The sequence below is a fragment of the Lissotriton helveticus genome, chromosome 11 (genome assembly GCF_964261635.1).
Source record: "Lissotriton helveticus chromosome 11, aLisHel1.1, whole genome shotgun sequence".
NCBI lineage: Eukaryota > Metazoa > Chordata > Amphibia > Caudata > Salamandridae > Lissotriton > Lissotriton helveticus.
In genome coordinates this window covers 1,045,031,335-1,045,057,572 of record NC_136072.1, presented here as the reverse complement: position 1 = coordinate 1,045,057,572, position 26,238 = coordinate 1,045,031,335, and the positions used below count along the sequence as shown (strand labels likewise).

At 45.8% G+C, this 26,238-nt stretch overlaps 1 protein-coding gene across 1 annotated transcript in view; it reads right to left on the bottom strand.

The window, feature by feature from the left end:
- The window catches only part of LOC144792471 (P2X purinoceptor 7-like), a 215,639-nt gene that overhangs the window by 137,235 nt on the left and 52,166 nt on the right, over window positions 1-26,238 (bottom strand). The window contains exon 2 of the mRNA XM_078667500.1: window positions 10,632-10,764. Within this exon, the coding sequence (XP_078523626.1) occupies window positions 10,632-10,764 (133 nt within the window). The remainder of the gene's footprint in view (window positions 1-10,631; window positions 10,765-26,238) is intronic.

Below are 26,238 nucleotides of genomic sequence, written 5' to 3'. Positions count from 1 at the left end.
CTGTTTCCTGCTCCTGGAGTGGACAGAGGAGCCGAAGAGGACCGAGAGGTGACAGCTGGCCTGCAGGTAAGTGTTTAATTATTTTTTTCATTTATCCTCCGAAAGGGTATCCTAGCGCAAAGAAACTAACTCAGACCTTGAAAGACACTACACCAAGTCAAACCATAAAAAAGAACAGCTACAGAAAGAACACCTAAACAATATGTCTTCAGCTCCTTCTAAAATTTACAGAGGTCTGCAATGTGCCTAAGACATAAGGGCAAGAATGTTTCTAAGTTCATGTTTAAAAACTATCACTTTTAATAAATGTCTGTCTGTGCAGTGATATAATCTGATGTACTAAATTGAAACGCCTTAGTAAGGGCAAGGTATTCCATTCCTTAGCCAAGAAAACAGAGCAAAAGTCTAACCCCTAAAAGTGTGGCATGGAGGAGTTTGTTCGGTGACGTTAATGATCTTGCTGACTGATAAAGACGGACTCAGGAACTCAAAACATAGCCTGTTGAAAAGACAATAGCACTGTGCCCCACACTCATAGATGTAATGAGGATGCAGTCTTCAAGAGGACCAATGTAAGGAGGCCAGCGCTTGAGGCATGTGGTCTTCCATCTTCTTTCTAAGCACCACTCTAGCCACATCATTTTGGATGAATTGAAGTTTGGGATTAGAACTGGCAAATTTAGTAGTTTTTGGGATTTCCAAGGTTTTTTTAAAAATATAAAGTTAAAATCTTACTAACTACCGCAAGCACGACTTAACTTTAAGCTTTAGGTTTCTCTGCGAATTTCTATGTTTTTTTAACAGAAAGTAATATCTTTTTGAAGTTATATCTTCAGTTAACGCTTGTGAGTTAAATACTCTGGGAGGCCATGGTGGATTGAATTACAATAATCAAGACACAATGAAACAAATGACATTCATAATCTGCACCCTGTGAGAAAATGGAAAACGATATGGTAAGCTTCAAAGACAGTAATTGAAAAGAGCAGCTTTTTCACTCCGTTGATTTTATCCATTAGAGAAAGAGTGGAGTCCATTTGTATGCCCAAGTATTTTACACAAGTGGACAATACTGGTTTTAGACTCAAGAGGGTAGCCGGGGAGAGTAAGGAAGGGGACGAGCTGGACAAGGCATCTGAGTTTTGTCCCTGTTCAGCATGAGATGATGAACACTCATCCCTCCTTCGATCCTGGATAGGCAATCGTAGCATGAAGACTGTGCAGCTTCTGCAAGTTATGTAAACATCTGTTGAAAAAGGGTCCCAGTGTTGCAGCACAAACATTCCCACTTCATGCAAGGCTGGGGGCAGCAGGTACTTACCTTTATGCCCCTTGCGGGCCATGCTCCGTCTGCTTTCCTTGTGCCAGATCTCCCAGGCCAGAACATCCAGTAGAGAAGAAAGGAATAGACACAGTACTATGAAGGCTTCTGTGCTCCTTGCTGCCATTCAGGTGATAGCAGGAAGCACAATTACCTTTAGCCCGATGCCTCTCCTATCGCCCACCTTTGCTGTGTCTCGAAGGGGTAGGGGCAATGGTGTTTATTGTGAACCTTGTATTAAGTCTACCCTTTTATTTTCCCTTATTTTCTTGCAATTGCAATGGACACAACTTCTCCCCTTGAAGGTGTGGGTTAAGGCCAACTCTGCATCTCAGCAAACTGGAACGGATTTAAACAAAGAGAGGGTGTAAGCACACGGCCTTTATCATGCTGAATTGGGGCAAATTGAGTGCTGGTATGTGAGGCAGTGTGCTCCCACCCTCCTTCTGTTTAAAAAGGGTCCCATGAACAACAGAGCAGACAACCTTGTGTTGATGCACCTGCACTCAGTGAGTGTTACAGAGCCCTGAGAAGACCTGGGTCAGTATTTTTAGTTCCCTCAAAACAACTTGATGCTCTCTACTGATGAAATAGAGGTCTAGAGTGGCACAGCACAAGCTGCACCAACAAGGGTGAAAAATTAAAAACTACTACTGAATTAAGTGTTATCATGCACTACACGTACCATGATGCAGTGGGGCAAATTGAGTGCTGGGGTCTGAGGCAGTGTGCTCCCACCCTCGTCCTGTTTGAAAAGGCTCCCTTGAGCTACTGAGCTGATGAGCTTATGTTGATGTACCCACTGAGTGGTACAGAGACCCGAGAAGACTTTGAGCAGCATTTCCAGCACCCCAAAAACAACTTGATGAGCTCTACTTAGGAAGCAATGAATCCAAAAACACAGCACAATCTGCACCAACAGCGATGAAAAATCAAAGACTACTAATGAAGTAAGTGTTATCATGCACTGCGTTCGCCATGATGCATTGGGCAAATTAAGCACTGGGATATGACGCAGTGGGCTCCTAACCTTCTTCTGGTTGGAACTGATCCAAGTTTGACACCCAGCCACAACAGCTGCTTCTCAAAGGAAAAACACCTGAGATTTCTGTGATGCTTTTGCTTCACTTGGTTCTATTCTTTCTCTACCCTATTGTGTGCAGCGGTTTCAATTATCCCATCAGGAATGATGCTCCATCTTTATATTCAGCACAATGAGTGGGTGACCCACTTCCAAGGTGTCTGCAATTAGATCATTCAACACCTCTTCCAGTGAATCAGAATTTGTCATCTACAGAACTTAACAAAATGTGCAGTTGTAAACTAGGTCTTCTGAAGAACGGACTATATTCCATTTTATTGCACAAGATCGGAACGATAAATCCTATTTTAGGTGTGTTAACAATTTAGAGCAGTGGTCCATAACCTGTGGTCTGGTTACCCCTGAGGGTCCATGAAGCCTATTCAGGGGGTCCACTATTGCTTAGACAATTAAATAATATTCGCATATTATTAAAGTGTATGTAAAGAAGCAAAATTAAAAATTTAACATTTTAAAACATTCTGTAAATGTGAAGAAATTAGAAATCGGAGGCTGAGAATTAAGTTAGTATCCTCAGATTGATTTATGGGAGTAGTGCAAGTTCATCAAACAGAATATAGTATGGATGATAGGTGGCCTCAATTGACTTTTAAAATGCTCCATTCTTCCCATTAAAATTACCATTTTGATGTTTGGGGGTGGGTAGTTTTAAATCCACAGGCAGGGAAGCAGAGTGGGGGAGGTAAGGGGGATTGGGGGGAGATAGGGGGTGGTTGGGTGATTGTTTTGATTGTCGAATTATTGTTTATTGTGAATGTTCTTTTGCCAGGACTTTGAAGGATAGACTCTGTAGTGCATGTAATGGGGTAAATTGGTTCATTTTTTGTAGTCCCATTTTGAATGACGTACTGATGAATGGTGCTAATCCCACTATTTATAGACTGCTTAGGGACGGACTGCCCTTGTTTCCGACCTACACAAAGGTGTTCACCTTACTGTTCAACAATGGATGATCGAGAATCAGTGCTCTGTCCTCACCTGGAATGTTAATGGGCTGGGAGACAAAATTAAAAGAGGTATAGTTCAACAATATTAAAGCGACAATCTCCAGACCTAGTGCTCTTGCAAGAGACTCACCTAGTTGGTAATAAAAGTAAAGCTCTGACCAGATGGGGTTATAAACTCCTTGTACATGCTGAGTACACTACTGGCTCCAGAGGTACATGTATCCTAGTTAAGAGGAATGTCCCTTTGATAGTTTTTAACTTACGGACTGACAGGGCGGGGCGCTTTGCAGTGGTCGAGGCTCAGTGGGAAGGGAAAGCCGTAAATATAGTCTCAGTTTATTTGCCACTGGCGTTGTGTAAGGGGGATCTGGCAGAGTTAGGCCGGGTGCTAACTGATCTCCCAGATGGGATCCTAATAATGGGGGAAACTATAACATGACAATGAACGACTTGACAGACAGACACCCCAGACGACAAGAGAGGAGGTCAAACGAGCATATGGCGGACTTCACGACGGCGCTAGGGCTTTCAGATGTAGGGTGGGAATTGCAGGATTTCCCTATAGACTTTACATACCTCTCCAGTGTACATGGCAGTCTCTCGGATAGACTATTATTTAACATACGCAGCCTCGGTGAATAATTTCAGACGGCCCAGGACGTATTCTCGAGGCCTCTCAGATCATTCCCCAGTAGGAATAGACTTCACACATGGTGCTCGACAACTAAGCCACACCATAGTCATTAATCCATGGCTGCTTAAAATCCCTGACATCAGAGAGGAGCTGAGTGTACAAACTGGATATTTTCTGGAAGAAAATGTGGGGTCCGTTGAATCGGCACAAACGATCTGGGAGGCGTACAAGGTGGTCTTAAAGGGACATGCCCTCTCGCTGAAAACGCAATACGTTGCAAAACGGCGGGAAATATTGAAGCAGCTAGAGGAAGCACTTCAACGGCTTGAGGCAGACTATGCAACCCGGCCAACGGAAGAGGCTCTGCATGACCCAACGCTCAAGAGGGAGGAATATCAATTGAAAGCCCGCAAACACATGCTACCCGAACGGACTGCTACCCAACATAGGCTATATGAACTGGGCGATAGAGCAGGGAAAACGTTGGCTTGGCTGGAGAAGAAGGAGCAATGCTCCAGGTGGGTCCCTAGATTACAAACCCCCCCGAAAGGGGTTGTCTCATGCCCAGATCAAATAGCGGAAGCATTTGCTGACTATTTTGAGGGGGTGTATTCGCCCTCTGCCATATATAATGCGGAAGAGTCACTTCAATTGTGGCGGAATGTGATGTGCCGGCTCTATCAGAGGAGGACAGGGAGTCATTGGAGGCAGACCTCACAGATGAGGCAATCCGAAAAGCCATAGGCCAAATAAAATCAGGTAAGGCTATGGGACCGAATGGTCCTCCGGTAGAATTTCTTAAGGCGATGGCCTCCCAGATGGTCCCACATTTGAGGGGCATGTACCAAGAAAGTTGGGAAAAGGGCATTCTACCCCCCGATCAGAGACTGGCAAGCATCGTAGTTATACACAAGGCTGGTAAGCCGGTGGAGGATTGCCGTTCCTATAGACCGATTTCATTCATTAATGTGGAAGCAAAGATTCTGGCAAAGGTGCTTGCTACGCGCTGGGAGCAGTTATATCTTCTCTAGTGCACCCGGCCCATTTGGGCTTCATGCCTGGACGAAATACGGCTCTCAATATCCGCAGACTTAATAATGTGCTGTCTCGACAGCAGTATTTAGAAGAAGACGCAGTCATACTCTCCCTGGACGCGTCCATGGCGTTTGACTCGATTGAATGGTCATATATGTTTGAGGTCCTGGAGAGAATAGGATTGGGCCCTAAATTCAGGCGATGGGTGAGGAAATTATATACTGACATCTCGGGACAAATCAAGGTGAATAACTACACATCTAGACGGTTCTCCCTACGTAGAGGCACCAGACAGGCCTGTCCTCTGTCGCCGTTATTGTTTGCTCTGATGTTGGAACCCTTGGCGGCGTGGGTACGGAGAGATGTCATGACCAGGGGCCTAAGATGGTCACATGACTACGAAGATAGAATATCACTCTATGCTGATGATATAGTGTTATACCTGACAAATCCTTACCGATCTATTCTTGAGGTCCTCGACATCTTTACCAATTTCGGAAAATATTCAGGTTATGCTATTAACTGGAGCACGTCAGTATTGTATGCCTTGCATGGACAAACCCCATGCCTTCCCAGAGATTGTACCCTGAGGGTGGTAGAGGATGGCTTTAAATACCTGGGGATCTTTGCTATGCCTGATCCGGCCCTCTTTTATGGTCGCAACCTAGCACCGGTGTTGGCACGACTGAGAGCGGATGTCCAGCATTGGAGATCCCTCCCACTGTCACTGATTGGCAGTGCTGCCCTCTTTAAAATGCTTGCGCTTCCACGGTTCTTATATGTTTTACAAAATTGCCCGCATAGAGTTCCGGATGCTTATTTTATCGCGGTAGAAGGAGAGGTACGTACACTGCTATGGGATGGTAGGGCCCCAAGGATAGCGCTTCAAAAATTAATGAAGGGGTGGTATGATGGAGGTATCGCATTGCCTGACATACGTCTGTATTACTGGGCCTCGCAAGTGGTGACGTTGTATAGATGGAAGTATGCCCCACCAGATGACCCGGCATGCGCCCTCGAAAGGTATCAGATGGATAGAGCTGGCTACCTCGGGGCGCTCTATACTAGTTCACGAAGAAAGCAGTTCATAGGTCCCACAAAACACACACTGCAAATATGGAAATTGGCTAACTCGCGGTTGGGTTGGGCTGACAGGCTAACCAAAATGACGCCGCTGTGGCATTCACAAAGGCTAGGTATGCTCTGCCATCATCTGGGATTTGACAAATGGAACATTATTGGGATTTCAACGGTAGGAGATTTGATTAAAAAGTGTAAGATCCTTCGATTTGAGGAGTTACAAAAGACTTATCAACTGGCACCCATTGAAATCTTCCGATATTTGCAAATAAGGCATGCTTTGATGAAGGCATTTCGAGGATGAGGACTGGAGGCATGCGTTGATGTCTCCCAGAGAGGCTGCCATCACACTTAGATACCGCCTTGTCCAACTTCGTGTTTTCCACCGCTCATTTATGACTGGACTCTTACTAGCAAGGATAGGGACTAGGACTGACGACAATTGCTTCAAGGGCTGCGGGCAATTGGCCACATACTACCACATGGTGTGGGATTGTCCAGAGATAAACAGCCGATGGGATAGAATTGCAACACATATGCAATCTGCCTTGGGAAAAGACATTACCCTGATGGCACGATTGGGATTACTTAACATCTGGGAGGCGACGGACTTGACAGAAACTGAACAATTTGTAACGTTGGGATTCACGCTATTCAAGCGAGAAATCGCTAGGGGATGGGGAGGAGTGAAGCCACCTGAAGTAGCCATATGGAATAGGGAAATGGATAAATGCATGATAGCAGAGAAAGAAGTATTTATAGTAAGGGGGTGCCCGAAGAAATAGGACAAGAAGTGGTCCAAGTGGAATTAGTACAAAGGAGCGATTTGTGTGTCTCCAATGGTAGAGTTGGAACTGAGAAGAGTTGGAAATAGAGCCCAAGATATGTAAAGTATACTTTCGATTTACTTTAATATTCATATGAAAACAACTGTATGTGCTATGATGGGATTATATGCATTGAACTTTAAAGTTTGTCCTTCTTTTCAAATAAAAACATTAAAAAAAAAAATTAAAAAAAAGGATGAGGAGACGCTCCCCCCCAAAAAAAATTTACATTTTGATTATTTTGGGATACATTTATGAATTAAATAAAATATTTCATAATTTGTGTTTTTGTTCCATTAATGCCTGTTTTTGTATTTTTTGTGTATTGTTTTGCAGTTCAAATCATCGAATATGCTTAGGTTGGGGTTCCGGCTTCTGGTAATGACTAAGTGGGGTCCCTGGATTCTAATGATGATTCAGTGCCCCCCCCCCTTCAACCCCTCCACCATCGTTCTAGTAATGATCATATGGGGTTCCACAGAAGTCAAAAGGTTACTGGGCCTAGACACTACAAAAAATTTAGACTTCTACCGATGACAAATGATAGGTTTTGTTGGTTCCTTTCCAACAATGACAGATCAATGCACTGACCAAAATATTAGGCTAGAGGAATCCCAAACTTGACCTGGAAGTGTTAGGTCGCATAATATAAACCTGAGTGGATTTTAAACATGTAAGTCCTCATTCACAAAGCCTTTTCCCTGTGTGTGAGAATTTCACGTTAAAAGTTGTAAAATGTGTAATACAATACATGGACCTCATTTACAGAGCAAGAGCTGGCTTAGCTTTGAATTTAGGGAAGCTTCCTCCATATGCAGAAGTAAAAATAGATGAATAGATGTGGGTGTTTCAGGTGGAAATTTAGAACAGATGTTACAGAATTACAATACTAACGAAATTAGCTCAGAGAGGGAATGTCCATGTGCAGAGGGAATGATTGGAGAAGCACAGTGCAGACAGGGGGTGAGGAGGAAACACAATACAGAAAGTAAGTTCAAAGGAAGCGCAGAGCAGTTCACACAGGTCTAAGGCCAAGAAAAGCAAAAATTCAGCAAAAATGGGAGGCAGGTAGGCCAAACGTTTTCAGGGCGACCACAGCAAGGCTGACTGGTCTAACAGTATCTAAGAATACACTATTCCTCAATACAAATGACGGAGAATTACACTCCCAGATATAATTACATACATACATGCAGCTCAAATAAGCCCAGCATTAGATTGGAACCATATTCTGTGGAAAATCCGTGAGTACCTCGTGGAACAAAATGTTTTCTCAGTTCTTCCACTCTGTCGGTTATGGCTTCTACGCCTACAGCTAAGCCAGGGAACCAAACTTTTCTGCAGTCATCATTGACCGTTTGGAAATATTGGCAACAGAAAGCAAGAAAGACTTGGCCACAACCTATCCCTTCCCTCCACCCACTCCCCAAGGTTACAAGTTACACACAGCCCTGATTTCAAGCATTGAGTTCAATAGACGGAACCAACATAACCCACCACCACGAGGAGGCTTATTTTCAATAGGGCCTCTTAGTTCAAGGGAGAACTATGAACGCCAAGATCTAAATCAAGAGGATGAACTCTGCTTAACTAAGCTACTTCATTGGGCAAATGCTTGCAAGGTAAGAGAGCTGGCGGGTAGAGAAAGAACACAAATAGAAAAAATGTTTGCAAATAGTCAAAGACGAAAAGGCATCACGTGTCCTTACAGTCAAATATGTAACCTACAGCTGGTACACAAACAGAATTGTATGTCCAACTATGAAAAAGGCTACGATGTTCAGATACTGTGGACCAAAGTATGAGTACAAGACAGAAAATCGGCGACCCAATAAACCCTTGGAGGCTTGAGTAATCTATATATTCAGGTAATAGTGCCTACAAGGGATTCTTTTAGATACCAAAGTCTTAAGAAAATATACAAAATGAATTATCTTTAAGCCCCAATTGGTGGCTTAATGCAAACAAATGTCAGAAAATGAAAAATTTAATTAACTCAAACGCAAAAACTAAGCTACATTCAGCAAAAAGAACAATTCTCCACGGTTGTATCCTTCAAAGAGTCAAAGTTTATATAAAAAGTTGTGTTATATAAAAGGGTACACACTATAATTCAAATATAGGCAAAGGTAACTGAGATGAACTTTCTTCCATATAGATCTTTCAGGAATACGTTTGCCGTAACCCATTTCACATATTGGATCACAGGAGTAACATAATTGGCTATACAATGAACATTTCCTGAAACACTGATGACAAAGAAAATGGGTCATAATGTCGCCGATTCGGTCTTAATTGCGAAGGCATCTACAAGACCATCTTCAGGACGTAAGTTCTTATGTGTACTGATAACCCTGAAAAAATTGGGACCTGGTCATAGGTGCCAGATTGCTACTAGACAGCATCCCATGTTATTGGCCCGCCAAGAATCACATTCAATGGCCGCAGTGGGGCAAAAGCTCACCACAAAGTTATATTCTCATAAATTGAAGACAACCAAAGTTATAAGAATGTCAGCTGTCGTCTTTATCGGGAGTTGCTAATTCCAGATAAAGACGAGCAATCTGCTCTGCTGTGAAAACAAAGTAGGTGCTTGCAAGCAGAAGCACGCCTTCACCTCACCTCACCTCGAGGCAATTCAGCTCAGTGTGTGTGCCAGATAGGACAATCACTCCCTGAGACTGCACGACTCACAGATCTGCGCGCTGCACGTGAAAGACCTCTCCAAGTTGAACGTTCTAAAGGCAACAGACAGTTGCTGGGCCCAATCAATGCAAACCAGCATCACAGCAACCCGGAAAAGCGCAGACAAACTGACCACCAGTAATATCCTAAAAACATTTAAATCCTATGCAGACCTGCATAAACCAGCAGCAAAATTGAGAGGGGTTGACGACGTCTCAAACAGAACAGAACTTAAACAACTCAACTACTTCACAGATGCACTCGCTGTGTTGTCACTAAGATTCCCAAGTAGTAATTTAAATGATGTGGGAAAACATCAACTCCGCTCCCTCTTAGCAACATCTAATGCAGGGGTCAACACATGTTTCAGAGAAGCAAATTCAAGAAACTGCAAAGGTAAAAAGTACACAGGCCTCAGATAGGATGTTGAGGCTTTTTTAAAAAGTGCATGTGTGGGCTGAAAAGTGAAAGTAAAATGCAAGGTCTGGACCCAACACAACCTGTTTCTGAGCAAGCAACGTTGAAGTCACACCAGCCAAGAAGCAGTAAATATGTCAGGCATGCTTCTCCTTCTCAGATAAGGTAAATTTCCCCAACAATCCTAAGATTTCAGGTCCTCTGACCCCCTTGAAGATCCTGGTGCATTGGCACCAGATGCACCATTTTAGCCACACCACTGGTCGGATGCCAGAACTTGAAATCTAGAAATACAAGTCCTTGAAGGACAGTTAGGATAGAGCTGAAGAACTGTCTCTTTAAAGAACACTACATCACGGCACAGTAAGTAGTCCACATGAATGAATGAATGAATGAATGAATGAGGGGGATTCGAAGAGAGCACAACTATTCAAAGAGTGCAGCGGCTTCCCCTCTCGGAGCCAGCACCCCCACCTAGATTCACAAATTGGTTGTATGTCTGCCTTCCACTTGGTACAGTAGTCCACTGCCTTGTAGCTGTGGTGCATTATACAAATACCACACAAACAGCAAATTATTATACCTGCATAGGCAGCGTGTACTCTGCGGTGTCCCAGATTCTGCTATCAGCCTCTGCAACTCCTTTAACCTTCGTATGTATTGAGCTTATCACGGAATACTGTTTCTGATATCGTTTGTCGGTCAGCAATACAAAGCTAGAGGTGGGCAAAAAACAGGAACAACATTATTTTCACATAAAGTTAGGAAAACAGACCTTGCAGTTGTCAATGTAATAGTGGTCTGTACACAAAGTCTTGATGACCTGTGGTAGTTAGCAGAGATCTGGCCCAGCTGCATATGAAAACAACAGACTTTCGGTCTTGTTTAGTGTTTGCTGGAGGTAAAGTGTCTTTTTTAGGGTGACTGTCTCGTTACTGGTTAAAGGTAACAATTTCATGCACACACATACTGGAGGCAGGGGGTTTCTATTGAAGTACAGTGGCAGCCAATATAGCAAAAAATTAATTACACTGCATGTTTGCATTCAAAGTTAAGTTTTAGATTTCTGTGATGTGACATGTTTTGGGACAAGGATACCCGGACGGGCTGCAAGGATGCCGAAAAGCATATGAGCAAACAACACAGGAGTAGAGAGAGACACAGGAGCACAGGCAGTGGGACAATGGCACAACAGACATTGATGCAAGGCCTGTGGACACGGGAACACGAATGTTAAGCAGTAGTACACAGACTCTGGGAGACAAATACAGGCTCTGAGGCACTCCTGAGAGTACTCACATCTTAAACTAATGCAGGATTTTATTAAAACAGTCATTGTGACACAACACATGCATGTGCAAGAGATTGCACTTCAACAGCTTTCAGCACCAACACACTATGCACTAGTGGAGAGTGAACGTTTTTTTGCCATGGCCTTGGACTAGGTCTCCCAAAAACCCGACAACCTGATGCATAAGAGAACTTTCTCTTGAAGTTATAGCCTCTGGCACTGGCTGATGAGGACATGGCCTCACTATGCAGCCTGGGGACTTGGACTTATAAAGCTCCCTGAAGGACCGAGTATGACATCCAGATTTCCTGAGTGCACCCTAAATGTAAATGTCCTTAGGAGGTCAGGCAATCAATCATGTCTTCTGTATCCCCATCCCACTTGACCTGCCCCAAGATCACAATTCGTGAAGCCGTCCTGGGATTCAGTGGTGCTGCATGGCTTGGAGAGTGGCAGCCCCAGGAGGAGCTCACCTGAAACACTTTGTCATCCCAGACAAAATGGACACCAAAGATATCTATACTGTATAACAATACGTGTTTTATTTTATTAAGTAAAAACGTCAATAATGTTACAAGTTTAACGTTTAAAGACAATAATGCCTCATAAATAGATTCGCTGTACACACACTTTACTTACCCAACCAAACAATAACTCAACAAAACATACCTGCACAACCCACAGCTTCAACCTCTAATAACAAGGAGCGCACAGCTGACAGGAGCGTTATTGCGCTCGCTGAGAAGCATTTTAACTGTTTTAACTATTTTTCTTTCTTTTTGGTCTTTAGACCCTCGCTTACCATCTCCCCTCACTCGCACTTAAATTGTGACATTACCGCCGCTTGGCGGGTCCGGTGCCTGGGTGGGCGGCCATCTTGGTTTGGGGTAGAGGCATTAGATCTGACAGCGCTTCATTGCGCATGTGCCAGCGGGGGAACGCCTATTTAAGGTGAGTCCCCGGTCTTCCTCCCCCTGACAAGGAGCGCACAGCTGACAGGAGCGTTATTGCGCTCGCTGAGAAGCATTTTAACTATTTTAACTATTTTTCTTTCTTTTTGGTCTTCAGACCCTCGCCTACCATCTCCCCTCACTCGCACTTAAATTGTGACATTACCGCCGCTTGGCGGGTCCGGTGCCTGGGTGGGCGGCCATCTTGGTTTGGGGTAGAGGCATTAGATCTGACAGCGCTTCATTGCGCATGCGCCAGCGGGGGAACGCCTATTTAAGGTGAGTCCCCGGTCTTCCTCCCCCTGACAAGGAGCGCACAGCTGACAGGAGCGTTATTGCGCTCGCTGAGAAGCATTTTAACTATTTTAACTATTTTTCTTTCTTTTTGGTCTTTAGACCCTCGCTTACCATCTCCCCTCACTCGCACTTAAATTGTGACATTACCGCCGCTTGGCGGGTCCGGTGCCTGGGTGGGCGGCCATCTTGGTTTGGGGTAGAGGCATTAGATCTGACAGCGCTTCATTGCGCATGCGCCAGCGGGGGAACGCCTATTTAATGCTCCTCCCCTAGCGTAGCGGGATCGCGTAGCGGGCGCGCCTCCGCGTGACCGGAGTCGTGCCAGAGTCCTGCCCGTCTGCGCCCGTCCGCGCTAAGGTCGCGTGGGACGCTGCGGGCTGTTGGGCTGTGGCAGATACTCCATTACCCCATGTCGCAATGTTGACATATTCTAGAGAGAGTTTATACTCCCTCGGTCAGGTGAGCCGTAGATGTAATCTCCCGCCTGTTCACCCGCTCTGTGGGCCGTACCGTTGCCTTTGCAATGGTTGGGTGCTTGACCCCCCGGGGTCTATCCTCAGGAAAAACCCTTCAGATGTCCGCCGCATCAGGGGTTTTTTCCCCTCTTTGCGGATTTTAAACCTGAATGTTAGATCGGCATTGAAACATCATCAGAACATCTACGATCTTATTGAGGATGAAGCCCCTGATATTTTTGCCATCACTGAAACTTGGCTCCAGGAAGCGGACGCTGCTATTTTCAATCTAGCATGCCCCCCTGGCTATTCTATGTTCACCTTGAATAGATCTTCTAGAGGTGGGGGTATAGCTCTCATAGTCAGGTCCAGTTTTTCCTGTGTGTGGAGTGGCCTCAACATTGCCGGGTGTGAAAGTGCTTCCTTCAAGGTCTCGGTTAGCCCTGAGTTTACATTCTCTGGGATGGTTGTGTATCGTCCGCCGGGTAGCGAAGTGGCGTTCAGAAATGCTTTCCCCGATATTGTTGGCACTTTGGTCACTGACTGTGCCAACTTTTCCATCATGGGTGATCTGAACCTTCACTTCGACACCCCTTCCAATCTGACGGTGCGCAGCATTTCCTCAGACCTAGAGGCCTTTCAACTCTCCCAGCTGGTTTCCCAGCCTACTCATACTGGGGGACATATACTAGACCCCTTTTTTACCAATCTGCCGGAGATTAAAATTACATCTATTTCTCCGGTAGAGTGGACTGATCATTTCTTGGTGTCCATTCTTTGTCCCATATCGGTCATTCCCTCTATTTCTTCAGCTAGACGGGTACCTCGGAGGTTTTGGAACAAGCTCAGGCTAGAAGACTTCCATCGTCTTCTGTCAGAGGAGCCGCTGGGCCCATTGAATGGCGTAGAAGAGGGGTATGACCTCTTCTGTTCTTGGCTTACCAGGGCTCTGGACACTCGGATACCCATAGTATCTAGTAAAATCAACATCAGAGAGTCGAGTCCCTGGTATGATGGCGCCTTACGAGCCCTGAAGGGAGCCTGTAGACGGGCGAAGAGGGCATGGCGAAAGACGTATGGGGCTGATTTAAAAGCTGCATATGCCGCGTCCGTCAAGCTCTATCATCGGGCTATTTGCCGAGCCCGAGCGGCATTCTATGCCGCCAGAATTTCGAAACAGCACTAACCCGTCGAAGGCCATCTTCAAGGCCGTGAAAGATCTCATGGCGAAGCGGACTACCCCTGTGGCCGTGAGCTCTATCTCCCATTGCGAATCCCTTGCTTCCTACTTCTTGGGAAAAGTCCAAGCAATCTATCGGACATTCCCCAGCATAGGGATCGGCCTGGGTAGCTCCAATGGGACACCTCATCAGATTACCCTGCTCTCATTTCCCCCTCTTAACCTCGGATGGGTTTGACAAACTTGCGTTGCAAGTTAAATCTGGGTCTCCATCTGATCCAGTAAGGCCTGCTCTCTTCAGAGATCAGACCTTTTTGGGACGCTCTGTAGTGTGTTCCCTTGTCAACCTCTCCTTGGAGTCGGGGGTAGTCCCAACTAAATGGAAGCAGGCGGTGGTGTCCCCGATCATTAAAAAACCCTCCCTGGACCCGTCTAAGTCTGAAAGCTATCGTCCTATCTCGTTGTTGCCCTGGCCGGCAAAGATAACAGAGGCTCATGTCAATCTGGCCCTGTCAGAACATCTAGCCCGGACCAACGCCCTCGACCCCACACAGAATGGCTTCCGTGCTGGACACAGCACGGAGACCGCTCTTCTTGTGATGGTGGAACATCTCCGTGCAAGGTTGGATGCTGGTCAAACGGCGGCGCTGATATTGTTAGATCTCAGCGCCGCCTCGACACGGTATCCCATAGCATCCTCCTGCATCGGCTCGAGGAGATTGGTGGTCAGGTGCTACAATGGTTCCGCTCCTTCCTCGGCAATCGTTCCTTCTGCGTTGCCATCCCCCCCTTCAAGTCCAAACTCCAGCCTCTGACCATGGGGGTCCCGCAGGGGTCCTTCGCTGAGCCCCACGCTGTTTAATCTTTATGTGAGACCGCTGGCTGATGTCGCTAGGCAGTGGGGCCTTACTTTGGTCTCATATGCCGATGACACACAGCTGGCGGTTACTCTCAGCGGGGACGCGGAACAAGATGCCCCCAGGTTCCAGGATGGACTGAAGGCGGTGGCCAGCTGGTTGACGGGAAACTGTCTCCAGCTCAATGCCACTAAAACGGAGGTTATGATTGTCGGTAGGGGAGTGGAGCTGTGGGGTGACTAATGGTGGCCACCAGAGTTGGGACCTACTCCGACCCCGGTGCCGGAGTTGAAAAATCTGGGAGTCTGGCTGGACGCTGGCCTTACCTTTGTAGGACATACGAAAAAAACAGCAGCCTGTTGCTTTGGTCTGCTGAGAGGCTTAAGACCAGTACTTAAATTTTTCGATGCCCCAACCAGACAGTTGGTAATCCAGGCCACTATCATCTCTCGCCTGGATTACGCTAGCTCTCTCCTGGCTGGGGCCAACCAGGCTGAGCTAACTCGCCTGCAACGGGTTCAAAATGCTGCGGCCAGAGCGATTGTCGGCCTGCCCAGATTTTGCCCGGTGGCGAGTGTTCTTCGCTCCCTACACTGGCTTCCAGTGAGGAAGCGTATTCTCTTTAAGGTCCTCTGTTTGGCCTTTAAGATCTTGAGAGGTATAGGTCCCGAAATCATGGCCAGTTGTCTTTCTTTCTATGTCCCCACTCGTACCCTCAGGTCTCAAGGACAGGCCCTCGCTGTAGTCCCCAGATTCAGGCTTAGTCGTATGGGGGGTCGTTCCTTCAGCGTAAAAGCGGCATTAACCTGGAATTCTCTTCCGATTGAAATCCGTTTACTGGAGGACCTTATGACCTTCCGGAGAGCAATCAAAACTTTTCTGTTCTAGCTGCCCCTTTTTAGTCTGGTCTTTTCCTGTTGTGTTATGTTTCTCCTTGTCTATGCGCCGGGACGCTCCTTGGCTGGAGTAGCTGTGCGCACTACAAATAAACCTAACATAACATAACATAAATGAAAATAAAGCAGTGATGATAATCTAAATTCGAAAACACAATATATGTCTAAACTTGACAGAACACTAGTCTATTTGAAAATGGTTTTTTTAAATGTGACAACATGAATCAATAGCAAACAATAATGGTAGAACAATTACACTTATGCAGCCCTTAAAGTGTGTTGGGCACTTTCCAATTTAAGTTATGCTGCACCTAATGGAAATCTGCCGAAATATGTTTCAACTGTCCAAGCAATAATGCAGAAGGCAGCCTTCTTCAGGAAAACAGGTGACCCCTGACCCTGCTTGCAGGCCAGGTCACCCCCTACTGCCGAACAGCTCCACCTGTTCACTGCCCGCTGCTGCCTCGAGCGGGAGTTCGTTCCAGCTGTCCTCTGTGCCCCACTAGCATCGCTGTGCCTTGTGGTTTGTTTTTTTATTCTATAATCCATCCTTGGATTTCCATCCTTGTATTTCTGCGCTTTTCACACCGCTTTTTGCGCTCTCTTGCCCCGCATCTTCCCCCCCAAGCCCCCCTTCTTGCTCCTGGTCCCCGCTTTCCCGCCACTGCCCCTGCAGCTACGCCCCCTCCCGCCTCCCAACTGCTCCTCCCTCCCTCCTCGCCTTTAAATGGTGGCCGAAGTGCGGCCGCGCCGCTGGCGCGTCTAAGACAAGCCCGTCTGCGCCCGTCCGGGCCCGTCCGCGCCTGGACCACGCCCAGCGCCAGAACCCCTGGACCCCGCGAACACCACAACACCAGACTCCGCTACGATGCCAGCACCCTCCACGCACTCAATGCTGGCCGAAACCACACTGGCTTCCAGGCCGCCCCGAACGGACTCACTGAGCTTTTTCCTGCCACACCTGCAGCTTCACCTAAGACAGAACCACCAAACCTCCAAGGACTGGACCCAACCACCTCCGCTGCATACTCCTCAACACCCGCTCCGCACGCAAACGCGCCGTCGAGCTCTGGGATCTGCTCTACACCTCCGCCCCAGACGTGGCCTTCCTGACCGAGACCTGGTGGAACGAATCCTCGGCGCCCGACATCGCCATAGCCATCCCGGACGGCTACAAGATCACCCGCAGGAATCGGAGGAGGAATAGCCATCGTCCACAAGTCCACCCTCAAGGTCGCCACCCACGCAGATGACACCCTCAACACCGCCGAACACCTGCACTTCCGAATCCACACCGACCCCAACACCACCCTCAGAGGAACACTGATCTACAGACCACCCGCAACCCAGGCTCAGTTCAGCGACTCCATCGCCGACCTCGCCAGCACCCACACACTCGCCTCCACAGACTACTTCCTCCTAATTTCCACCTTGAGAACAACAACAGCGCCAACTCCGCCACCCTGATCAACAATCTCGCTAATCTCAGCCTCAGACAACTCGTCACCGCACCGACCCACGCCGCTGGCCACACACTGGACCCGATTTTTTCTACAGGCACCCACGTCGCCTTCGACCACACCACCGAACTCCACTGGACCGACCACCGCTGCATCCATTTCACCTTCAACAAACCAACCATTCACCACCGCACCCAACAGATGCCTCGCCGCTGCTGGAGCAAAGTCACCGAAGACCAGCTGACCACCACCCTCGCCCAGAACCCACCCACCCACCGACCCCAATGACCCAGACGCCGCGGCCCGCAACCTCAGACAGTGGATCGACGACTGCGCCAACACCCTCGCCCCACTCAAGAAACCCTCCAACAACTACACCAGCAAGAGAGCCACCTGGTTTACCGAGGAGCAGCAGACCTCAAAACGCGCCAGCCATAACTTGGAGAAGATATGGCTCCACGAACGCACTCCGGACAACCACGCAGCCCACTAGGACGCCATTCGCAGACATCGCCACCTCATCAGAATAGCCAAGAGATCCTCCTTCAAAGACCGCCTGGATAACAACGCACACGACAGCAAAGAGCTCTTCAGCATCGAAAAAGGAACTCTCCAACCCCAGCGTCAATGCCAACGACATACCTCCCTCACAAGAACTCTGTGACTCGCTGGCCACCTTCTTCCACCGCAAGATTGCTGACATCCATGACAGCTTCAACACCATGACCGCACGACTATGCCAGACCCCACCGCCCCTGTGAACACCACCAGCACCAACCGCCAGTCCTCCTGGTCCAACGTTAACGACAACGAGACACGCAAGATCATGAACTCCATCCTCTCAGGATACCCGTCAGACCTGTGCCCACACCACATATTCAACAAAGCAGACGCTGCCATCGCACCCCAACTACGGAAGGTCATCAACATCTCCTTCAAAACAGTGACATTCCCGGAAAGCTTGAAACACGCCAAAATCAACGCCCTCCTCAAGAAGCCCAAGGCGGAACTCAAGAACTTCCGGCCCATCTCCATGCTCCCGTTCCCGGCAAAGGTCATCGAGAAAATCGTCAACATGCAACTGGCCCGCCACCTGGAAGACAACAACATCCTGGAACCGTCCCAGTCCGGGTTCAGACGTAACCACAGCACCGAGACCGCCCTCAGCGCGGCCACAGACGACATAAGGCGCCAACTAGACACCGGCGAAACATCAGCCCTCATCCTCCTGGACCGGTCAGCCGCCTTTGACACGGTCTGCCATCGCACTCCAAAGACACGCCTCCTAGAAGCCGGAATCCAAGAGAAGGCCCTCGACTGGACCACGTCCTTCCTCTTCGGCAGAACCCAGAGCGTCCGCCTCCCACCCCTCCGATCCGAGGCCACCAACATCATCTGCGGCATCCCCCAGGGCTCATCCTCAGCCCAACGCTGTTCAATGTCTACATGGCCCCCCTCGCACAAGTGGCCCGCCAACACAACCTCAACATCATCTCCTACGCCGACGACACCCAGCTCATCCTCTCCCTCACCAAGGAACCGCACATCGCCAAAACTAACCTCCACGAGGGAATGAAGGCCGTCCCCGACTGGATGAAGAACAGCTGTCTGAAGCTGAACTCGGACAAGACAGAGGTACTCATCCTTGGACCCACCCCCTCATCCTGGGACGACTCCTGGTGGCCGACCACACTGGGAACAGCACCGACACCCACCGACCATGCACGCAACCTAGGATTCATCCTCGACTCCTCCCTCTCCATGTCTAATCAGGTCAACGCTATCTCCTCCTGCTACAATACCCTCTGCATGCTTCGCAGGATCTACATGTGGTTTCTGACCGAAACAAGAAGAGCGGTAACACAGGCCCTCGTCAGCAGCAGACTGGACTACGGCAACGCACTCTACGCAGGAATCCCAGCCAAACACCTATGACGACTACAACGCATCCAAAAAGCCTCCTCCCGACTGATCGTCAAACGTCCCCGGCGGCAGCCACATCACCCCCCACCTGAGAGACCTACACTGGCTCCCTGTCGACAAGAGGATCACCTTCAAACTCCTCACCCGCGCACACAAGGCACTCCACAACGCCGGACCAGCCTACCTGAACAGCAGACTCAGCTTCTACACCCCTACCCGCCAGCTCCGCTCCGCCAGTCTCTCCCTCGCCGCTGTCCCCCGCATCCAACTAACAACCTCCGGCGGCAGATCCTTCTCTTATCTCGCCGCCAAGACCTGGAACACCCTCCCTACCCACCTATGGCAGACCCAAGACCTACTCGTCTTCAGAAGACTCCTCAAGACCTGGCTCTTCGAGCAGTAGCGGCCCCCCCCATCAGCCCCTTGAGACCCTCACGGGTAAGTAGTGCGCTGTACAAGTACTCTGATTGATTGAAAACAAGCTGCTTGAAACATATCGCATATCAGCTTGCCACAGTACATAAACAAACATTGGATCAATACTTGCAGTGGCATACTGAAGGGTCTGGACAGATCGTATAAATGCAATGAGCATCAGGTGGGTCAGAGGGGCTGGGAAAGACTTGAACTTAAAATGAGAAAGCTCATAGCACTTGAAAATATGTGATTGTGTTGCAGTGAGCGCATATTTTATTAGTAAAGACATGAGCCCTGTCACTGCACTAAGTGCTCGAGTTCCAAGCTTGTGAGCGCATCATTTGTTTATGTTCTATTAACTAATCATTCAGGCCAGGAAGCACATCATGCTTCAACACAAATAAACTTGGTGCAAAGATTCGAAAAAGATTTCATGTCAACCTCATCCCGGTGAGATTTATATCCAGAGAATTGAGAGTAGCCTCTAATCTACACTAAGGGTCATGGGTTAGCCAAAATCTGGATGTAACAGTAACATAAAACAAGCATTTACAATGCAATGGTTTCGCCTTTGGAAAAGTTAGAGCTATTGGCATTGGGCCATATGTACGAACACATTTTCCAATAGACACAGAATGGGTAAAACCCTTTGATACATCTGGCCCCTTGTTTCCAAACTGCTTGGTCCGTTAGCACTTATTCGAATTATATGCAACCTGCTGGTCCCAAAACGGGTCCAGCCTTTCTATGTGCAGAGGAGTGGTGGCTAGTTTAAAATGCGCGTTTAAGTATTAGCATTGTGTCACACCAACAGGCTGAAGTATTACCTAGCACAATGCTACTCGACCTTGGAATAAAGAGAGTCTGTCTAGACGGATCTTAACCTGCGGCTTACTGACTGCAAACAAATCGTACAGCAGCACGTACCTGCCACGGACTTAGATGATTGTCTGGAGTTAGGGAATCGTAGCACCTGTTACTTAGCACTACAAATCCAGGTAGCAGGGGCAAGCTACCTATTTAATCAGATATGTTTATGTGCTATATATTACATTACCAGTGTTGATTGGAGTGGTAAGAAAGGAAGGGGAGACTTTGCAAGTCTCTTGTGCCATGATGACCATTAATCAACTATGGCACAAATAAAACGCACCACACTGCATCTATGGGTTATGCTGTGTAACTTTTTACCGTATGAAAAACGTAGAACATTGGAGTTTAATCAGTAAACAATAAGCTAAATACAAAAGGAGAAATGTTAATCTTTAAAGTTACTGCCACAAGCAAACTGAGGCAGTAAGCAGTCTTCCTCATTATTCCTGTACTTCGGCAATTTCCTCGATTCAAAGATCAGATTCAATTATTAACTGGTGAAAGTACGTTTACTAGTACATTTTTCACAAGTAGCATAGTCTACTGAGCCACATTTATTTTGACTTGCACGGCGTATATATAAATACACAATCTATTATGATGAAGGCTGTATCAAGATAAGTATTGAACGCAGACATCAGGAACACGTTTCAGTCAAAGAAATAAAAGGGTAAAAGTTCTCTCAAACGTGCCGCTGAGGCTTGCTCGGAATTTGCGAAAGCCCATGTTGACATCCTCGGAGCCTCTCAAGGTTGATTACTTTATTTACGTTGGGTAGCAGGATTTACTGAATATTTAAGATATTAGCAATGTGACTAAGAAAACAGAGGTGCCCCTGCAGTGCTAGCTCTGAGCATACCCCGAAACCTCAAAGCTACAACACGCTGTTTACTCAGCTCTAACAAAAGCTTGGTGTGGGTCACATATATGGCATTCCGACTCCAAGCTACACTGGCCTCTTAAGAACTATTAGAAGATAGACAGTTCACAGCTTCTATGGGGCTGGTTGGGGTGGTATAAGTCATGCATTAAAAATAAAGTCACCGATCTGGAGGACTATGGCGTGTTGTTCTAACCCAGAAAGTTTATTCCCGAAGAAGCAGTGTTCATCATAACAGTTTGGAATACATATATTGTGGCCCTTTTCCACTTAACACTTCTGCCAACAAGCCTTAGAACCATATTAAATAAGAGTGAAGCAGGAAGGTGGAAAAGTGCCCAGCTCACGCAGTGATAAAGTGTTAGAATCTCCTTAGGTGCCGAAAGCTATCTCTGTGGTCACCTCTTTCACACTTATGAACTAAATAATCGCATAAGTCGAAAGATGTCTTCTAAAACTGCTAAAACAATGCTACTGGTGACGGTAATATTCTGCTCAATTAAATAGTTAATTCACTTATTGCCCCACTATTTTTCTGAATCAGAGTCTATTGTACGTTTGTATATTCTATGCAGTGACCGATTTCAGAACTAAGTAGTAACGGGTAACATGTGCTCCTTTATATTTTCAATCAATCAAATGTTTATCATGAGAGCAAAATCCGATTTCAAAGTCCAACATAATGTCACATTCTCATATAAACAACCGTGCTAAGTACAGAAACGATACAAAACAAATGCCCAACCTAGTCAAACGATTATAACAGACTGAAAGAACAGTTTTAAGGGAAAACGCTCCTTTTGTTTTCTCCTGACAGCGGTTTAAGTTTCGTTTCCCGGGTTCCCTGCAAAGAGGTCAATCTCCAATAGGAAACAAATGCGTGTATCCAAAGAACGTACAGTGCTCCAGATAATTACCCTTTCGAAATTGTTGCATTAAGGGCATCACACGGTTGTGTCGTTAAATATAGAAAATAGGCGGTGCACTAAGACATTAACATATTTCAGGCATGAATGTAAGAAAATGTGTGTCAAAGTCAAAGTCAAAATTTATTATGATTTGGCTCTCATTGAGGGCCACATAAAAAGATACACACATATTAACACAATATTATACATACAAAACATCATACGACATAGAAAATAGCCACAAGAATTATCTGCACGAGAGGCAATTATCAACATCTCCCGGAAATTCATTAATAAATATCTAAAAACGCTTTAAAATAGTTAAAAATTCTGGAACAGAACATTTCGCTTGGGGGGCAATAAAGTGCATGGAAAAACATTTTTACATTCACAATTCCCAATTGTAAACAAATTGGTTTTATCCATTTTTGGCGCATGGGACCCAATACCGGGCAGATAAGCAAAACATGATTAAAATCCTGAACAGCATTTTTACAAAAACTGCACAGAGGCGAAACCCCATACCATTTTGCTAACAGTGAATTCAGTGGAAGCAAATTATGGCGTAGAAGATACCAGAATCTACGGACGCCATGTGGAATATTCCAAATTAAATATTGTTGGGCTACTTTGGGAGTATATGTCGTAACCAGTGCTTCCCTTTCTTTTTGCTTCGGTTGGGCAAGTATATCTGACTTGATACAGAGTTCCCAGGACATACTTTTTAACTTCAACTTTAACTCTAATGGAGAAAGTAAGAATAATGTGCTTTCATCCAGTTCAAGCAGCGATACCGCTTTTCTAAAATTTCTTACCAGCAGCGAGAACTCATTAAAGTTGCCTAATAGTTCTTTTTTTATAATTTCCCGTAAGGTTCCCGGTTTACCTCTGGCCAGACAAGCTACCCATCTCACAAGGGCTACCAACCCCTGTGCCCAACAACTTCGAAGTCCGAATTCCAGCCTGCATGAGGATGTAGAGCAGGCTGAGTTAAATGACAATATTTTTCTTAGTATCTTTCCTTCCATTTTTTGCATGAAACCCCATTGTTTCAACTCCACTAATTCCATTCCATAAAGGAGAGTTGCAGGAATTTTCATTCGGAATACCTCCAAGCATATGGAGAAATGTCTCTTCCCAGTAGCTTTATACAAGGAACATAATCCCATACCATGGGTCATCGCTTTTCTGGAATTATGTTCGATGTGAGGCTTCTCACTAAGGTTAGCAGATATTATTTTGCCTAAAAACGTGTAGGTTTTTACCACCTCAAGTTTTTCTCCGCTAATTGTCCAATTATAGCTACTAGACCTGCTTTTCTTCTTACCGAAGATGCACATAACTTTACTTTTAGAGCTATTAATTTTCATATAATGTACATCTGCGAATTGATTCAATGCATGAAGACGATTAGAAAGACCTTTCGGAGTCAGATCTAAGACAAGTATATCGTCCGCATACATTAAAATTGATATAGCTGACCCTCCAATTTTCGGGGCTAACCCCTCACAAACTGAAACAGTCATAGGGAGATCAGCCGTATATAAAGAGAACAATATGGGTGCCAATATACAGCCTTGTTTTAATCCGTTCAGGGAGGGGATAGAATTAGAAAGACCCCTCTCACCTCCTTGTAACACCTTACACCATGTGCACGAGTGTAAGGACTTAACTAAGTCTAATAGGTATCCCGGCATACCCATAGCCGCCAATTTTCTCCACAGCGTTGGACGATCCACTTTGTCAAACGCTGTGGAGAAATCAATGAATGCAGCGTATACGCCACCACCTCGGACACGTGCATATTTATCCATTATTACCTGTAGCAATGTTAAATTATCTAAAGTTCCATGATCTTTACGAAATCCTGTCTGTTCCATGGGTAAAATATTGTGTAGATTTATCCATTTCATTATTAATAATAATAACAGTTTAGCAAAAATTTTCCCTATTGAGTCTAATAGAGCTATTAGACGATAATTAGAGGGGTTGTCCCGATCACCTTTTTTAAAAATTGGGATTAGGATACTTCCCCGCCAAGAGTCGGGGACTGTTCGTAGTTTAAAACATGCCAGAAATACTGGAAGAAGAATCTTGCTCCAAGTCATAACATCTTGTTTAATTATAGACATGGGCAATTCATCAGGCCCCATAGCCCCGGAAGAGCGCATGCTCTTTATTACGGTTGCTATGGATTGCTCAGTGGGGAGTTCCATTATACAGTCACTATTTGGCCCTGGGAGCCGAGGGTCCGCCCCAGCGCCATTAGACGCATATAGGCTGGACACGAATACGGTCCAGACATCTTCCGTAATAACTATCGGAGTAGGCGTTGTTATAGAGCCACATCCTTGTCTTATTATGGACCAGAAATCTCTAGAGTTATTACAAATTGAAGCCTCTCTTAACTTGATCCATAAATTATCTTCTTTTTCTTTTTTTAATTTATATCTCAATCTTACCCTCCTTCTTTTTAATAAAGCTAACTGAGATTCAATTTCCCCCGATCTATTGAGGTATTGCTTCCTCACAAGTTTATTTATTTCTTTATTTAACCTTAATAGAGGACTAGGAGAAAAATTTTTCATTTTTGGTTTTCCTGAAATCTTAGCCACCGCGGTGACTTTTTTTATAAGGTTTTCAAGAAAGAGGAATTCCCTACCTTGCCAGTAGTCCAACTCCAATAATAATTGGCTAAGGATAATTGGTACTTCCTTACTAGTAATTTTTCCCCAATAGCATCTCTTTGTATTGCACTTGATTGAAAAATCTCTATTCTTTAAAGACCAGAGGCTCGTTGCAGGGGGTGATAATGAGACTGTTATATTGATAATTTTATGATCACTCAAAGGGGAGTGAGAGATCACCAAATCTTTAAGAAAAAAGAACATATCAAAATCCGTTATTACATAATCCAAAATAGATTCACCCCTGAAAGATCCGTGTGTATAATTTGCAGGAGTATCAGAAGGCATCCTGCCATTTATAATAATTCCCTCCAAGGAGCAAAGTTCCCCGAGAAGAATCTTGCCTCTTTTGTTAGTTTTAATATGGGCAGGCAGGACTGCTTCAGGTATATTATATGCTTCTTCCTTATCTTTATTTCTAAACATGGCCAAAGAAGTGTTAGACACTTTACAATTTAAGTCCCCCACCAACAGTAAATATGGCGGGTGATCCACCTCTATTAGTTGTTTAACATGGGAAAACATACGTTTTAAAACTTTCGTGTAATTATCTTCTGGAGGAATATAGGCATTTAATATTATAAGCGAGGACCGTTGACTAACAGAGTCCATATTGGATATAGTTATGGATTGGAATAGATTACTCTCGTCCTTATGATGGGAAAATTGCCATTGTAGTGCGTTTGATAACAAACAGGCAATTCCTCCCTTAGCATGGCCTTTTTTTGATGGTGTTGCAGGAGCCTCTAAGACAAAGTAATCTTTCCCTCCATAAGGGAGAGTTTTACACCATGTTTCTTGGATACATATCACATCTGCTTTCAGAGAAGAAAGAAAATCAAATTTCTCAGGGCAATTCGACAAACCGGCGGCATTCCAAGAAACAATTTTTAAACAGGTGTTAAAGATGCGAAAAAGGTCGTGGGTTTATCGAGGTTATATTTGATAAGACTCCTGGTAACCAGTTCCACATCAAATTGTCTTCATTTAGAGGAACGTCTGTACTAACAGGTAATGGAAGCACCTGTGAAACCATTCGTTTGCCTTTGGAGACCCAAATTTTTAGGTCTTTATTGCACATTGAAAAATCATCATGAACAGAAGCCAACTTTGTGT